We start from the raw sequence: 18,083 nt of genomic DNA, 5'->3' as shown, positions 1-18,083 counted from the left end.
CTTTTGGGGTAAAATATTCTTAAAGGCTTCTCCCTTTTCAACACATTTTTCGTTTAAATTCTTTCTCCAAATTGATCTGACTTGTAACTATTTTCTGCTTTGTGAAACAGGGCCTTTTAAAGTGCCAAGTATATATATGTATTACTGCTTTGAGCTTTACTTCATTTGCACATAACAAATGTAATCAAGCCATGATCGCTTGTGCCTAGCACAGTGAGAAATTCATCTTCACCTGCCAGTATGAGGTCGAATGTGGAATTCCCTCATGTTGGAGGCAATATTTTTTTGCATTAGGAAATTCTCTTTTTTTTATTCCCCTAGAAATTCTAAGGATATTTTAATACCGGCAGCTCGAGACCTCCAGCATCCGTCGCTCAGTCTGAAGTCTCCAGTGATCACAAGATTTTTATTTGATGTTATGCACGTGGCTGCTTAAAGAAGCAGATTGTGTCAAGTCCCTGCTGCAGCGTAGCGGTCTGCTGCAGACCCTTCTTGCTTCATAATATATTTCCCGGGATACTGATCCAGAAACACTCTGGATCATTTATTTCCATGTTGCTAATGACTTGGAACCAGCCTGGGACTGCCGGCGCTCAGGAGAAGGAGTTTGTCTGCTCTCAAACCAGTCCCGGCGGGATACGGATCAGGACCAGCAGATCGAGATGTCCAAGCACGAGTGGAAATCAAATGGAGAAGGTGGCTCTACCACAGGGCTGCAATACTCCGGCCAGGGAGGTCTCCCCGCCACCCTGCGGCGTTGGCAGCGGGGCTGTGGTGTGTATTCAGGAATTCCACCTCGTGCCGGTGGTTTTTGCCGCTGCAGTTAATTCTCTTTGCGTCCTGTGATTTCCCAATTGTATTTTTTTTTCGGAGCGAGCGTGGAGCGGTGCCCCCGTTCCTCCTCCGTTACGTTATCACGCCAACGTGCCCCTGGCTTGGCTGGCCAGAGTAACCCCAGGAGCTTTTCCCTTTGAGATGGAGGTCAGATGAGCTCTGCAGCCCCACCACGGATGGACTCACCCTGGGAAAACACAAACCTCCCTACACGGCTTAAACAACCTGGTATTTAATTCCACATTTAGCTGCCTTTTTCCTTTCTTTCCCTGTGAAATAGGGGTGATTTTTTTTTTAAGATTGCTTTGATGTGCTTCCCCTTCAGCATCATTCGGGCATCCCCAGGAGCTGCCTGCAATTTGTGAGGTCCTGCGAAGCCCTGCTGCTAGTGCCAAAAACCCATCCTCCCCCGCGGATGGTGGCCCACTGAGTTGAGAAGCCTTCGAATCGCACCTCGCGGCTGGGCTCGGGGAGGCCGGCACGCCGGCCCTCCTCCTCCTCTCCCCATCCTCTGTTGTGCTTCACAGGATCAAATTCCCAGAAAAAGCTGCCCGCCGCCTTGGGATGCTGGAGATGTTTTTCTGGGCAGCTGGACTTTTAGAGATATATCCCGCTGTTCTCACATGGAGGATGCAGTAGGAGCATGGATTCCTCCAGCTAATCCTCCCTCTCCCTTTGCTCTGTGGCAGGTTTTTTCTGTCTTAAGCATAGCCAAACTTTCCAGCAGGTTTTCTGCGAAGGCTGGGTCTCCCTGATACCCTTGTTTTTCTGAACCACTTTGTACATCAAAACCCATCGCCTGCATCCCCATCGCTCCCTGAGCTGCTCCCTTGGGCTGTGCCCCGCTCTTTGCAGGGCCAGGCGGGTTTCTGCACACAAGGGCAGGATGGGATCCACCGGAGAGCTGCGCCTTTCCACCAGCGTTTGGGGTTTTTTTGTCTGCAAGGCACACCAGGAATAGGCAGATGCTAATTTTATTCTCTATATTTTGCCTCTGTCCCGCTGCCCAATGCTATTTTGTATTCCCCCATCCACGCTTGGTTACTTATCATAAGCTGATTTGCTTTTTATTGTATTTTTCATCATTGTTCTTTTATCCCAAACGTCATCTCACTCCCCTCATCCACACATGTACCAGGTTATTAAAAAACCCCAACTTGACAGCCTTATCTAACACCATCTGTCCCCTTCGAGGACATGTCTCCAGAGTTAGTTAAATGTCCTGGAGAAATCCCACTGCGGTTTGAGGGCAGCCCAGCTCCAGCTCCGGCACGGCAGCGTCTGCGGAGGTCAACTGGTGCTCGCCGGCAGCAAGAGCATCTTCCAGAGGGAAAAGCCCGCTGGTATTCAGGGCTGGTGTGAAATCTAATCTGGAATTTCCTCTCCCTCAGCCTCCCGCACATCAGCAGCACCAAGGAAATATGAACTGGTCTGGAAAGAACTCCCCAAGGCAGTAGGGACTGCAGACGATCGGGGCGTGAGTATTTCTTTTAAACTAAATCCTGACCTTTAGATAAAGTCTGGGAAAACCAGATTTATTTGGGGATAGGCTCAGGGACAGCAGCGTGGCTGTGTCGGGGCTGGCCACGCGCCACGATCGCCTTGGTGTCTGTCATCCTCCATCCAGCCCCTTCCTCTGGTGTTCCCACGATCTTCCTTTATCTGGCAATTTTCAGAGCCTCCTGAAGCCCATCTTAAACCCTTTAATAATCAAGATGGTCCTTTCTGACCAAACCCTCCACTCCAGCCACAGGGCAGCAAGACAGGCTACGGGCGCACCACAAAACCTAAATCAGGTCATCAGCAGAAGATGAAACACGTGGCTGCATATTTAGCGTAGAAACCGCTCCCTCGTAGGACACAGAGCTGCTGTTCCCCAAGTAATACTCATTTCAACCCAAGAACCATCCTGTACTTGTCACTAGTAAATCTCATTCCTCTCTCAGCTTCCTCAGCAGGTTGTTATTAGTGATTTCTTGTTCACCAGGTACCATTAAACATGCTGTTACTTTAAACACCTATTTTATTAGGAGCAGCATCCCGCGTTGGTCAGCGGCGTATCGCACCTTGGTGCGTGCACGGGCATGAGCCTCTGGTCTCTGTACCCCACTGGACTCCACAGAAAGAATAGCTGGCCATTAATTAACATGCCAATTAACATGGAAAACTACTTTAACTGCGTAAAACTACTGAGAAAACAAGAGAAGGGGGCTGGAGTTTCTTTTTTTCTCTGCCAAAAATTTTATATGTGTTTAAGCAGCTTCAGTTGTAGTGTTTTTCTTGGAAAGTTTGGGGGTTTCCACCCAAAGTCTCTCTCCATGTAAAAAAAAAAAATGGGAGTTTGTGGTTGCCAAAAAATGCAGTACCTGAAGCGTGGGATTTTTAGAAAAGAAAAAAAAAAAAAAACAAAACCCAACAAAAAACCCCAATGTATAATGTTCTTGCATTCACAAAGGACTCGGTATAGTTTGAAAAGACATTTTCAACTGAAAAAAATGCTTCAGTGGGAAAATTTCCACCCACTCTGGTTGCATCTCTTCCCTCCAGCTCTGAGAGAGAGGAAGGTTTTCTTCCAGACGAGGGTGGTGATGTGTTTCAATGGATGGACAAGAAAATGCGTCGATATAGGAAAAAAAAAAAAACAACCTGAGTGGGAAGACACAGTCTGAAACTTCCTACTAGGTGGGCAACCGAGGCAGGTACTGAGCGTAACCATCCCTTCCAGTGGGGATGCACGTGCCTAAATCCCGCAGATTTCCATCGCCAGGGTTTACACAGCTCATTTTTTTTTTTTTTTTCCCTTGGCGTCCTGGCTGAGCCGAGTCTCCAATCCGAGTGGACAGTCTTGGCTAAAAACAAGCACTCCAGTAACGCCGGTGGCGATGGCAGGATGCAAATACGAGCTGGTGTGCCTGGCACTCCTACCGGAGATTTTCCGGAAGAGCTGTGTTTTCATACATTGCCCAGATTTTGCTTTATAGGAACTTGTGAGCATCTTTTTAATTTTTCTTAAACAGAGCTCCCCCTTTAATACTTGTGTATTGATACACCCGTGTGTTAATACAGATATATACATATGCACGCGCACAGACCCGCAGAGACGCCCCGATACTGCAAATATTTGGCACGCTTAGAAGCCGGGGGGGGTGCATCCCAGGACCAGGACCCCGCGTGCTCCAGAGGCACGAAGCGAGCTGTCGCTGCTGCCAGGGGATGATTTCACATCTTCAGCAATCCCAGGGGGAAAAAAAAAAAAAATATATATATATATAATCTGCGGACAGGACTGGCGAGGGCCTCCTGCTGTTTCGGCCCTTCCCGATGGATTGGAAGGACCGCGATGAGATGCTCACAGCGTTGAAGGGAGGGGACCGAGGTGCGCAGCAGCCGGGAGGGGACCCAGCCCCGGACCGCTGCCATAAACCCCGAGCGACAGCACGGCCTTTTCATGAATAAATAATTTGTGTTGCAGTCGCAGTGTACTGGACCAGGCACGGAGCAAAGCCTGCCCAGAGACTTGGCGTTGGCGGCGCCGAACGAGGCGTTTGGCCCTTTCTCGTTGTCCTCCCCCCACCCCAGCCATCCACCTGCAAACGGGGACCCCCGGGTCTGGCGGGGGACGGCCACCCCCTCGTCGCATGGAAGAAGCAGCGGGAGAGCGGCGGGAGCTGGGCAGGGGAGAGATGAAGGGATAAATAAAAACCGGGGAGCATCCCGCAGCCGCGGCGGGGTCTTGGGGGGCTGCGGGGGGCCGCGGCCCTGCTGGGGCGGGAGGCGACGGCGACGCAGTTCCTGTCCCTTTAAATCCACCCTGAGCCGGGAGATGAGGCAGAGCAGAAAGCTCAGGATCCCTGCTCATTAATAAGCAGGATTTATCCCCGTAGGGAACCGGGAAGGTGGGGGGAGGCCGTGGGGAGAGCGGGGCGAGCGGAGGCCCTCTGCCCCCCCCACCCCCCCACTCCCTCCCCCGACCCCCAGCCCCTCACCCCGGCATCCAACCTCTCTCCGAGCATCCTCCGGCCAAGATGTGGGATCCGCCGGGCGAGGCGAGCGGGTACCCCCGGGAGTGAGGTTTGCTGGGGGCGGGTTGGGGAAAGAGGCGGGGGGGGGGGGGGGGGGGGAGAGAGAAGGAGGAGGATAACGGAGGCGATGGCGGGTTTTTAGGGCGCTGGGGTGCGTGCGCGTTGCGAGGGCCGGAGCGGGAGAGGCTGGGGGAGCCGAGCGGGAGGGCGGCAGAGGCACCGCATTGCTGCTGAGCCGCCCCGCCGCCGCCGCGCCCGGCCCCGCCATGCCGCCGCTCCCGCCGCTCCCCCCGGCCCTGCGCCGGAGCCAGGCTGGGCGGCCGGGCAGCCCGAGGTGGAGGTCACAGCGGGGGCTGTGAGGCGTCCTCCCGTCGGGGTGCGCTGGGCTGCGGAGCGCCGGTTTGGGTTTATTTTTCCTTTTCCTTCTCTTGGCATTTGGCCTCTTTTTTTTTTTTTTTTTTTTTTTTTTTCCTTCCCCCCCACCCCCGTTCCCTGCCTTGGATGGTTTTTAGGTGGAGTCGTTTGCACCAAAACCCAATAGCTGCTGCTGTTCTTGCTGCTATTTTTTTTTTTTTTTTTTTTTTTTAATGATACTGTTTCCACAGCAGGGGAAGAGAGAACTGATCCTGAACATACTCCCAGAGAATGAATAATCACAAGAAACTGGCTTAAGCAGCTCCCTGGATCTGGTGCATGATTTCGATTGAGTTTGATTTGATTTGATTTTTTTTTTTGATTTTTTTTTTCCCCAAGTCATCGTTCGCATTTTATTTTCTGCCTTTTTTTTTTTTTTTTTTTTTCACCTTTTGGGGGATTTGCAAACCGAATTACATGCATGTCCAGTGGGGGAAGGTTTAATTTTGACGATGGAGGGTCGTACTGTGGAGGCTGGGAGGACGGAAAGGCTCATGGCCACGGAATCTGTACCGGCCCGAAGGGTCAAGGTGAATATTCGGGCTCCTGGAGTCACGGCTTTGAGGTGCTGGGGGTCTACACTTGGCCCAGCGGCAACACTTACCAGGGCACCTGGGCGCAGGGCAAGCGCCATGGCATTGGCATGGAGAGCAAGGGGAAGTGGGTGTACAAAGGAGAGTGGACCCACGGATTTAAGGGACGATACGGGGTCCGAGAATGCACTGGAAATGGGGCCAAGTACGAAGGCACCTGGAGCAATGGATTACAGGATGGCTACGGGACAGAGACCTACTCGGATGGAGGTAGGTGCTGCATCGATACCTTCCCGGCCGGGGCGGGCGGTGGTGTGTGGGTACAAACCTCGGAACGGGGAGCCTGGCTTTGGGCTGGAGTCTGTGAGTTTGCAACCCGCTAGCTTGGAGCGAGGGATGCTCATACCCTGCCGGAGAGGAGGAACCAGCTCAGCACGGCATCGGCCCAGCTCTTTGCCACAGGTAGCCCCATATGTTCAGTGGGTCTCTGGGCACCGGGTCCTCCCCCTGGCTCTCCTCGACCAGGCTTTTTGGGGCCGGGAACCGGCTGCGCTGGTGGGGGGGGGTGCCCAGCTCTCTCCCCGGGGCGGGGGGGGGGGTGTGGGAGGACGGGGTGGGCCAAGCCGTGGGGAGACGACCCGAGTTGCACATGGGATTGGCAGTTCTGACTGCACCACTGGAACCTGTAGGATTTGCGTTGAAGCAACCCGGGGCAGAGGGGAGGCGAGCGTGCGGGGGGGATCCAGGACAGATGGGTGCAGCCCTGGCGCCGCAAAGGCTTCCAGCGAGGGGCTGGGGGGTCTTTGCACACCCTGCAGCCCCTCCAAACGCAGCCCCACGCTTAATAATACCAGGCAAAAGACTTTAATTCAGACAAGAGTCTTACATTCCTAGTTTACGGCTTAATGCTTAGCATAGGGGCTCAGAGGGATCACCAAAGCTATTCTCTGCCGTCAACACGGCTTAACGAGATGTTGAGGGGAAACTAGGATTAAATTAAAAACAAGAAAACCCAACTGGAGCGATCAAAAAAAAAAAAATTTTGCTGGACTAACAAGCTTTAAGGCTGAACTAGGAGAAACAGCTGGTGCTGTGCTGTAAGTGGCTGTATCATCCTCTCTCATGTTTTGTGGCTACTTCCATCTAAATTGCCACCATAATACAAGGCAGGCCTACCTGCCGGCACCCAGGGGCGTTCGGCAACGCTGCCCCGTTGTTTTGCTGGCAAACATGTCCATCTAGGCTCTCTTTTATTTTATTTTATTTTATTTTTAAAGATGTTATCGTTTTCCAGGACTGCTACATTAAGGAGATTGCAGTGTTGATCAGCTCCATCGCAGCCTTCCCGAAAGGTGCTGCAAGACCTTTCTCTAGAAAACCCAGTTTGCTGCTTTGTGATTGTACAGGGAGGCAAGATGAAACGTTACCTGCAGCTGCTCTTTTGTGCTCTCAAAGGGAGAGGTGGAATGATCTCTTGATTTTTTTTTTTTTTTTTTAATGACAATTTTGTGCTGGTGGCTTTCTCCTAAACGAAAATATAGCTGCAACCTTTTGTTTCAGCTGCCTGGAATAATGCTGGGGTCTGAGCTGGAATCTGCCGGGTGTGTGTTTGCAAGCCGTCGATAAATCCCAGGAGTCCTTCAGTTGAGAATAAAGCTTGGTCAGAGATTAATCGCGGTCTCCCACGTTCAAAGCGGTCAGGAGGGGATGCTGGTGGCGGGGCGGGGGGGGGGGGATTCTGCGTGCTCCCAACGCGAGTGCCGTCGCCCTGCTCCCCTCCTGGCACCCAGCCCCTGCCGGGGAGGTTTGCAGGAAGGCAGACAGAAGTCTCCACAAACTACAGGTCTCGGAGGGCTGGGTGTTGCAGAGCTGGCCCCGTCCCCGGGCACGCACGTGCCCGCACCCCGGCACGCTTCCCCCTCAACTGCAGCGCAGCGGTTTTTGGGGAAACCTGGGGAGCATCTCCAGATCGGGGTGGCTTATCAGCAGTTTCATCGTTTCTGAGAACCTACCAGAAGCAAAGAGCTTTTTCTTCCATCTTGGCAGGCCAGCCCGGCTTCTCGGTGTTTGGGGACCGAAAAGCTATACTGCACGGTTGTCATTTTAGGAGGAGGGAAGAGGATCAGGGGGAGAAAAGGGCAGAGTCTGTAGCAAAATGCTCCCCCCCAGGGACTCTGCAGACCCTCCTAGGAGGAGGGGACGGCCATGCTGGGAAGATGCAGAGCGCTGGTACGTGTGGCCAAGCCCACCCTGCTGCCGGGAGCAGGGACAGCCCGTGCACGCCCCGACCGGGCTCCTGCACCCCGGCTTCCCCCCGTTTGGGCTGAGCAGTCACCGCAGAGCGACTGACCCCAGCCAAAACTGCACTTTCACCAACTCGGTGGCAAGTACCCAGAGGCCACGGGCCTTTCCCAGTTATCTGTCTGCATTCTGGGTGGAAAACACCAGAGTTTGGCATCTCCAGCCTTTCGGACACCGAACCTTAATGAACTTTGCGCGTTTGGATGCAAGAAGCTGGTGTGCGCGGGAGCTCTGCTGGAAGGGTGACTGCGTAGCTGTGGCACAGGGGAGGCAACTGTTGGGAAGGATGTTTCTCATTAATCTATTCAAGTTATTACCTTCATCAAACTGAAGTATCCTAGAATCCTCGCCCCAGCATCTGTCACTTGCCACCCACAGATAAATATTCATCCCTTGCATATTTTTTATTTTTTTTTAGCACATCAACCAGGGCTAGGGGATGGGTCCCTAAATGCGCAGCGAGGCTCAGGAAGTGAGGTGCCCCAGAATTCATGGGTTTCACTCCAATTTTACCATTTCCTTGCACAATAGTGGGTAAGGGCGAATCTCGACGCTCCGCCAACCATTGCCAGCGCCGTCTTGGGGAGCGATATTTTGCATGACTGATGCACACGTGTTGATGCGTTGGGCTTGGACGTAGGGTACGGCATGCGGTGGCCTGAGCCGCGTCGCCACCCCCTCCCCGCCACCACCGTCCCGGCTCTCCTCATCGCCCCGGGTACCGTTCCCCCCCCGCTGCCCAGCCCCACGCCGGGTGCTCACGCCTGCCACGCACACACGTATGCACGCTTCCCCCACATGCAGCTTGCAGATCTCGCACCTCCCACGTGGACACACTCATCGCCATGCACACACGCCTCTCCTCCCCACGCCGAGACGCCGCTTCGCCCCTCCGCTTGCATACCCACACGCACGTGGTCTGCCCCCAGCCCGGCACCAGCGCTCTCTGACCCGTGCACGCGCCGGATGAATGCAAACAGCGTTCCCTGCGCCGCGTCCGTCAATGCAAACCTATCGCGCAGAGCCCAAATAAGCAAATACGGCCTCGCTGTTCCCCTGGGAGCCCACGCTTTGCCGAATCTCCCTGGCACCGCTGCACGCCCGACCCACGTTCTTGCACCTGCGGCACACGCGTACACCATCCTGGCTTTCCCGTGCGTGCGTGCGCTCACTCGGACTCCCCCCAAACCACGATACTGCTGACAAATCCTTATCCTTCTGCCAAAAATCCCTGCCCCCTCCTGCCCCCATCCAGAAGCACCCTGATATTACATAAACCAGGCTTCTGAGGACCGCTTCACTCGGGTGCTGGAGTTGCACCGCTCGTTTGCTGGGCCCGATTCAGCCCGGCTCCAGAGCAGGAGCAGGATTGTACCCTTGCTTGAGGTGAAAGGGGCTGCATCCACCTGGATCAGCACCGATGTGAGCCGGGGCCGCTGCCGTCGCCCTTGCTGGAACTGGTGGAACCTCTGGAGCAGAGGGTTGGAGACCTTCTCCCGTTGGAGACCTTTTCCTGAGCAGGTCTGGAGACATCTCAGCTGGTTCCTGCCTTTCTGTAACTCCTCGGACACTTTGGAAATACTCAGTGATTTTACCCTGGGGACAGTTTGAGTTGTAACTGCAGCCTTGCTGTGGAAATCCTGGGCTTCTGCATTGGGTTTGGGTTTAGCTGCTGCAACCATGGCCGTGGGAGCGGATGACATGGGGTGGATGAAGAAAGCCCCAAATCTGCTTTCACCCTTTCGGTCCCTACCAAAGCTGTTTTTCTCCTCCCTCCACCTCTGCCCAGCTGAGCATTTGGGATCCAACACCGGACAGGGGCTCGGGGAGGGGATCAGCCCCTCGCTCGGGTCCCCGCTGCCCGGCCAGCCCTCGGGGAACGGCTCGCAGCGGTTCCCGGGTCTGGAGGTGTCCGCGGTGCATCGGGGCCGTGCCGGGTCCCTCCTGCCGCCGCCCCCTCACCCCATCCCAGGTGACCACGTGCTCCACACAGCCTTGTTTCTCGGGAGGGCTACCCCAAAACGGACGGGCGGTCGCATCGTGGTGTTCATCTTGTGTAATCCTCCGTGCCCACTCACCTAAATGAATCATCCCTTTGATAGGTGAGTGAAATATAATTAGTGTTTTCATTGTTAGCACCGTGTGAGTAGGCAAGTGGGTTTTCTTGGCCCGGGCTGGGAAATTTTTGTGCTTTGCAAACGACGGGGAGAGGGAAGCAGTGCGGTGGGAGCTGTCGGCGTGGGCTCTCTCGCAGCCTGTCCTGCCCGGGCAGGAGCCGTGGCAGGTCCGTGCCCCACTTTCCCTACCTCACAGTGGCACCGGTGACACCTCCAGCCGGTGGTGTCTCTTAGCAGGTGCACCAGGAGCCACCAACCAAATGGCTTTGAAGTGGTTGAGGAGATGAAAAACAGGAAATATTTTGCAAAAGCAGGTCCCTTGCCAGTGTAAAGGGTCTCTCCGGGGGAGGGGGAATGGACCGGGAGATGCCGCAGGGGGACCTGCCAGTTCGGGAAGGGGCCGCAGCTCCCTCACCTGAGCCAAGAAGTAGTTTTGGATGAACCACCACCGGCCGGTGCCGCCGAGGGCAGGGGCATCACCAAGGGCTGCTCATGCCTCTCTCCTTACCGGGGTTTTTCACAGGTTCCTCTACAGCTGCAGGGAACCAACTGGGGAGGGCAAATTTCCATGCGATCTATTCATAGCGCAGATGTCAGAATTACCTTAAAAGTATCAGCTCTCGTCTTATTTTGCTGCCGGGAAGGAATTGTTGATGCGCTTTAAATAGTGGGTGGAAACAAGCAAATACAAACGTGCCCTGATCCCCCGGTCCTCCCGGTTCCTGCAGAATCCAGGCACAGCCCTAGCGGGTGCTAATAACCCCCCTAAGAACCTGCTAATTAAAAAAAAACCCAACAACTATGAACTTAATTTGTGAAGCATCTTGCTGTTTAGATTTGGTACAGAAGATGCTGGCAGTGCAACGGTGGTTACAGGAGAGCAATAACTGAAACGTCGGGACACGCCGAACATAGAGAAATGAATCAAAATACTAAATGAAGATTCTGACCAGTGTCATTAAAAATAAATGATATGAAGTCATGGTAATTACTTATCTCACTGGAACATGCTGCTTAGTTTCAGGTACAGCTCAGGACAGAGGAAGAAGGATTTTGGCCCCGGGGAAAAGTACAGGAGATGATAGAAATTGCCAGACAGGCTTAGACCCCAGCTCCACCTTCTCGAGGATTTTGTCCGGTGCGTGATGCTCCAGGGGATGGCGGGGGACCCCCACCTTGGGGCAATCTGACCCCCTTTCCCTGCCTCTCCCTGACCCATAATAGAGGGTGACTTAAGTCCTGAAGCACAATTTTAATATCCTTTGACTGGGGATGCTGGGATGGGTTACCCCAGGGTTTCTCGCAGCTTTTAATGCAAATCTCAGGATATTTGATTTGATATCCCATGGGGCTCCTCGTGGTCGGGTGACATCTGCTCCTGTAGCTGAACATTTTTTTTCCTTGAAGCTCCAGCTTGTGGAATCATGTGATTCTGCAAGATTTTCAGCTTCATTTTTTAAAGCAAGGTTTCCACCCAGACTATTGCAGAAAAGTCATTCTTATAGGCTTGGAAACCAGCAGACGAGAGCTAAAAATGCCTTCTGTTTAAAAATGCCTTGATTTTAAAATGAACCCGATTCATTTTGAATGCTCTGAGTCAGGTAAGGCTGATGTAGATGAATGATCTGTATTAATGTAGGCATGACTTGAAGATACAGAAGCCGGGCAGGATGGGGTTGGTGATCATCTTATAGGGGGCAACGCTGTGGTTTAGCATCTGTCCTGTGAGATTTTGCAGTTTTGACCTGTTGGGGGTCTGGGTTTGGCATTGACTGAAATCCTGACCAAGAAAGGGTATTTTTGCAAGGGTTTGCAATAGTTACAGGAGACCCTTGATACTAGTTTCCCCTGCAATAAGCTGTTTAACATAGAATTAGCTTATTTGACTGTTAACAGAAAAGGGGAACTTGGAGAAAAAAACCTACTTGGATGGCAAGTGTTTATATTTTGGGGTTTGATATTGGCTTTTCACAGACAGATTCTGGCCTTTGAATCAAAAAAATCCTTAAAAATTGCAATCGATGCATGAGCATTCCCTTAGAACAGTCACTCCCAATATTATTCCCTGAAGAGGTTCCACTTACTCTTAGCATACAGCAGAGCATCATGAATTTTCATGAATGAGTGAACAGCCAGAGCAAGATCCCAAAGTCTGCAGATATTCGCACCATGATGATCACTAGAATGATATGATTTCCTGCTCAGGGCATCACTTTTTGGGTCTGCAAGGTGTTTCCCTGGACTCAACAAGGGATTGATCAGTTATTTCTCAGGAAATAAATAAACCCTGCTCTCGCCTTATCCCGTCCTGTGCCGTCCCCGCTCCTGGTGCAGCCTCGTGTCCCTAATCCGTGGGGAGCTCAGCCTCATCCCATGCGGCTGAGCATCTCCCACACCTCGCAACGGATGCAGCCCTCCAAAACCCGGTGCCGGCACGCAGCGCCGTTTGTGAGCGTCGGAGAATTAGCCTTTACTCCCGTGAGCTCTGCTGAGAAATGGGGTGAGATCACAGAGTTTGCGATGAGGATTAGAGCGCTGGAGGATTAACGGACTAAGCATTAGCCCGATTTCACTCTGCTTTGTGAGAGGAGCACATTAGCTGTAATAAAGGTGCTGAGTGATATGTTAATGTGTTTCGCATCCCTCGTGCTAAAGCCTCATCCTGGTTTTGGACCCAGTCGGTGGTCCAAAATCCACACGGATTCAGCTGCCCTGGGCAAAACTATGGGCCCCATTTCACCAGGGGATGATGCTCCCTTGATTTTCCCTGCCTCTGGCAAACCCAGAACTTTCCACTCCCAGGAAGACTAGAAATTTCTTTCTTTAGTTCTTTTCTTTTGAAAAGCTCTATTTCCCCTGACTCCAGGACCTGGCGCTTTAAGAAAAATCATGACTGGCCTGAGACGCATTATGAGCTCCTTCAGAATTAGCGATGCTGAGATTTGATCATCATTATAATGGTTTGAAGCATCTCTCCAAATGCTGGCTGGAGAAGGCAATCACTAACGAATGCAAACGGGCTCGGGGAAGCAGGCGCTACAGAAACAAGGAGAGGGAAGAGGGAGGGGATGCTCGGGACGGACTTGTGTTTTCCTGCAAATGGAGAGCAAATTGAGTTTTTTCCCCCCTCGAAGCAAATAATAGCCAAAATGCCTCAGAATCCATGGTCGGGCAAGCCCGAACGTAGTTGCGGGTCTGGGGGGATGCTCCTCTCGCAGATGTTATCTGAGCTGAATTTCCATATGTGATTTTTTTCCTGGGGTTGCTTCTCCTTAACATTATACGGGCACGTATTCGTCACTGGCCAGTCCCTGTGGAAAATGGCTTAATTCCCGCAGCTGGGGTTATCTTCAGAGGGAGGACATCAACTCGGGGCTTTGCCCCGTTCCCTGCCCTGCCGCAGTTTTGCTGTAGGCTGTGCAAAGCCACTTTGTGCCCGCAGTGGGAGCGTTTTGGTGGAGGAGCTCATCCTCCGTCTCGCTCTGTGCCTCAGTTTCCCCTCTGTAAGTGCAAATACCAGCAGTCTTTGTGATACCATGACGCACATTAATGTTTACCAGTGAGGAATGTAGCTTCGTTCTGCTGATCTCCTGACTGCAAAGTGTCTTTGGGGCAGGCATCGTGGCAATGCGAATATAAAGGACTCCCCACGTGGCATTCTTGCCACATCCGAACCTGCCTTTCAGATGATTTTCCCTATGGAGAACGGTTAAGCAATCCCTGATCTGTGGCATTTCAGCCAGAGAGTAACTGAAATTAGGTTGTGATTTGCATCCCCAGAGGAGGAGGCAGGTTCCCTGGCTGTGGCATGAGGCTCTATAAATCCCTCTCCTCTCTCCAGCCCCCAGCTCCTGCTCCTGCAGAGGTGCCCAGCGAGGTGCTGGCTCTGCCAGCCCCGCACCCATCTCTACCTGCTTGCCAAGTGATCTCCTGCGGTCCATCGTCCAAACCCAACAACTCCACTGGTTCGTTTCCTTAGGTGGAGCGTCCCTGCCATTTAGCTTTAAAAAGTGCAAGCTAACCGTGCTGATAGGAGCTGCAGACGTGTAATGATTTATTATTTCTTGAGCCTCAGCAACAGCCTTAATGCTACCCAGCACCCAGGCAGTAGCAAAGCAGCCCGTGACAGCTCTGCTGTAGCCCTCTCTGCTCTGCTCTTCTTCCTTCTCCTTTCTCTCTTCCCCTTCTCTCTTCCAAGGATGCCTAGACCTCGCCGTGCCCATCGTGTATGTATGTATCCAGCCTCACATTAAGCAATATGACTAACATCCATCACGTGTTTGTGCCTGCAGATTATATTTGCATACTCAAAAATCCATACTTTATTTCTTCCCCTGTGTAAGCAGTTACCAGAGCATATTTTTGGCAAATTAGCAGCCACAGCAGAAGCATCTGACTGTGCTTTTAGCATGCCTTGGTGATGGTCAGAGGCATGGAGAGCCTTGGCAGGGCTGAGGGGGGAAGATAATTTGCTGCTGATGCCGTATCCGTGCGGCGTCGCCCACATGCACCAGCACCGATTCCCACCTTTCGCGGTGGGCAATGCAGGTGGCAAGTCCTAGCCCTCCATATCATGCCAGAGCAGGATACAGGTGACCATCTGGGGGACGACTGCTGCTCTCCGACCATCAGCTGGGGACGGGGCAGGGAATGCAAGTCACCCAGTGCAACGCCTTGTCCTGCTGCCAGGAGTGGTAGTGCAGAAGGACGGCTCGTGGGGTGTCTTGGCAGCAAACGTGCCCCCCTGTGCATGCTCAGGAGGACCCATACATGCAGGCAGCACTTTTGGGGGTCACATTTTTACCAGCGAGGTCCCCTGACTGCTGGGCATCAGCCGGGGTGACCGACAAGGATGTCCCCGTTATCTCACCATCAGGACCGAGGCTGAATTCGCATCCTCCCCTCCTCTCTTTTCTCTCATTCATCTTCTCTTTGGGATGGATGTTTCTGAGATGCTAAACATGATTTCTGCATGAATCCTCCCTGGGCCTTTCTGATATCGAATAGCTGGAAAGGGATATCTGTAAAACTTGCTCCTTGTATCATAATTCAAGAGACTGGCCCAATTATTGCCATCAGACATCTTTAATTACTATGCTGCAGAGTTCAGAGATAAGAGGGGCGGTGAGCATACCAGGAAGGATCCTTCACGAGATAAACTAGCAATTTGCAAGGTCTGATGACTTCTGCTCGGTTTTGAAAAGTGGACGGGCACTTCGGACAACTCAGACCCCGTTCCCAAATTTCACTGAGTGGCGAAAGCGAGCTGGGAGGTTTGGAACGCTGCCGTCGCCGAACACAGTCACCGTAACAGGCGGATCTGGCTGTGCATCAAGGGTGGGACAGAGGCTACAGAGAAACCTGCACCCGCGCCCGTGTCACCGGTTATTTTAGCTCACCTGGAAATACCTTGCGTTGACCTATGACAGTGGGTTATTGGTGGGGTTTTTAACTCGGTGTTACTGATGGGTAAGGAATAGTTTTCTAAGCATTTGACTTTTTCCGAGGTCACGTTGTGATAATAATATGTATGTGTCCGCGGGCCTCAAAATGCTTTGCAACATCCTAAATAACTGCTTGAATTTCTCCGTGTGAGAAACTGAAGCGGAGCAAGGCAGGGCAGGTCTGTGCAAATCTCCCCATGTGCTTTACCCCGTGTGCTTGCGGAGGGCTTCGTCCTGCAGGACACCGAACCGGCCGTCTCGGTGCGGGAAAAGCCTGCGAGCAGCCTTCAGTCCGTAACGCTTGTACTTAATGGTGTTCCTGGACTGGGGCCAGAGGGCTCAGCAGCCTGAAAAATGCCAAATCCTTGGGTATGGGGAGAGGGAGGAAAGAAAATGCAGCCATTCCAACCCAAAAAATCCTGACTTTTGTCTCCTTCCAACACCATGGTGAAGATGGGTCAGGTTTATATCCAAGCGCATGATCCCACCTTGGGCCGAGGGAAGCCCCACGTACGTTGCGGGGCTGTGAGCAGCCCATCATCCTGCCTTGGGGCTTCCCCCCCATATTGTTCAAAATCCGCCTATTGCTCCAGCGTGCCCTAAGGAAACTCCTGGTGCTGCTTATTTGTCTGACAGCCAGATTGCCCCGGGCATCGTTGTTGGTCTTCACCATCTCTCTGTAAGCAGGAGAGGACCGTGGGTGCCAGGCAGACCCTCAGCAAGCGGCAAAGCCGGGTGCTTCCACCCTCCAGCATTTCTCATCGTTACCTGCTGAGTGCAATGCTGTAGGCAACCTCCGTCCGGGCCAGAAAGGCCGTATTTTCTAGATGTTTCAGGTCTTCTTTCCCTCTGCATCGCTTTCTTATGTGCAAAAGGCACCTGGTATGGAGGCAAATGGCATCAATGAAGTGACTCTTCTTCTTGCCTGAGGTTTCAGCCCAGTGTGCTGCATGTGGGAAGAGCAAGCCAAGAGTTGGTTGCCTCTTCCCTGCCATGGTGGAGACCTCATCTGCAAGAAGGAGCAGCTCCCTCCACAGTCCTGGACCCACGAACACCCATGCAAGCCCCGCTGCAGTGGCTGTACCCCAGGGAGATGAGCTGGAGATGGAGACTGGTCTCCTCCTTCCCCACTCCCCAGGAAAATCCCCAAAAACTCCTTGGCAAAGCCAAGGAAATGAACAGAAACCCATTGTTCTTCCTGGTGTCTGTGATGCCTCAGATCCTCCCGGAGCACTTTGCAAACTGGAGCCAATTAGTCTTCCCAATACCCAGCTGAATTGCCGGAGTGCTGCTGCGTTATCCCCGTTTCCAACAGGGAACGCGAGGCACAGAGGTTGCACCCAGCCATCTCACCACCGGCTTTGCACGGGGTCTCACTCACCTCCCCGTTTCTGCAAGGTGCAAACCAGGGCGAACCCTGATTTCAGGGATTTTGGCATTATGGGGACAACAGGAGCAGCCCTGCAGACTCTGCTTTCTTCCCAGAATGAATTTTAACCTCCTGAGCCAAATGCTGAGAAAGCGCTGAATAACTGCAACAAATTAGATTACTTTTTGGTACGTGTCGTTTCTCAAAACGTATGATTTTCTGCTGGAGCATCAGGAATGATGCTTTGGAGGCCAGTGACTTCCCGCTTTCTGCTTTCAGCCTGGCTGGCTCCAGCCAGGGATGGGGCTCCGCACAGTCCTCAAGGCAATGGAAATTCCTGCAGGAGTTTTAAAAGCCATTTGGAAACAACCCAACCTTGCTTCAAGAGGAGCCAGACAAAAAAATTCCCCAAACCCAGGCTTAAAAGCACAAATGGCCAACAACCCCATTGCCCATTTTCTTCCCTCCATGTTTCCTTCCCATCCTGACTTTCCTCATCGTTCTTGCTAGCCCGTTCCCTTTCTCACGCCCCATCTGCTGTTTCCAAAAGAGGAATATTCTCACCGATCCATCTTTCAGGATGACTTCAGTTATTTCCTCCCAGCCTCAGGTTATGCCCTCTCCTTATCTCTGCTCCATACGTGTGCCATACATGTGGCCACATCCCCACCCTTCTTGGCATCACCTTTTATCTTGGCCAAATCCTGCTGGAGTGATTACACCAGGAGTCAAGAAGTCTTCCCCGGGATAAAACCGCAGCAAACAAGAGCACAACCTGCTTATCCCCTCGGGTCTGATCTTGCTGCCATTACAAAGAATGGCAAAATTCCCATTCCCAGGGCAGGATCAGACCTTCTTTTCAGCAGGATGGTAGTGGTGGCTGAGATTTCTTTGCCTGGCTCTCCAGCTCTCTCCTGTCGTGCATCTGTCCACGATTCCCACCCAGCCCTAGCCCTGGCCACACAGCTCGGCTGCCTACAGCTGCCTGCACAATGCTGCCCTGGCCACGGAATGGATGCCGCATTTTCCCCAGTGCAATCACTCCATTA

The 18,083-nt window shown here is 52.8% G+C and overlaps 1 protein-coding gene across 4 annotated transcripts in view; it reads left to right on the top strand.

Moving 5' to 3' along the window:
• The first annotated feature begins 4,426 nt into the window (after positions 1-4,426).
• Positions 4,427-18,083, top strand: part of JPH3 (junctophilin 3) — a 58,348-nt gene continuing 44,691 nt past the window's right edge. The window contains exons 1-3 of one of the 4 annotated variants that reach the window (XR_012837606.1): positions 4,429-6,073; positions 7,098-7,264; positions 7,364-7,460. Coding sequence is in view for 3 of the 4 variants with exons in the window: in XM_075765689.1 (XP_075621804.1) it covers positions 5,692-6,073; positions 7,364-7,389 (408 nt within the window). In the remaining variant the exon portion in view is untranslated. Of the gene's footprint in view, positions 6,074-7,097; positions 7,265-7,363; positions 7,461-18,083 lie in introns of those variants that run through there. The other 3 variants (XM_075765689.1, XM_075765688.1, XM_075765687.1) reach the window with 3 other exon arrangements.

This window comes from Balearica regulorum, chromosome 13, assembly GCF_011004875.1.
Source record: "Balearica regulorum gibbericeps isolate bBalReg1 chromosome 13, bBalReg1.pri, whole genome shotgun sequence".
In the NCBI taxonomy this organism is placed as follows: Eukaryota; Metazoa; Chordata; class Aves; order Gruiformes; family Gruidae; genus Balearica; species Balearica regulorum.
Note: the sequence above shows the minus strand (reverse complement) of the source record. Positions and strands in the feature narration are given on the sequence as shown.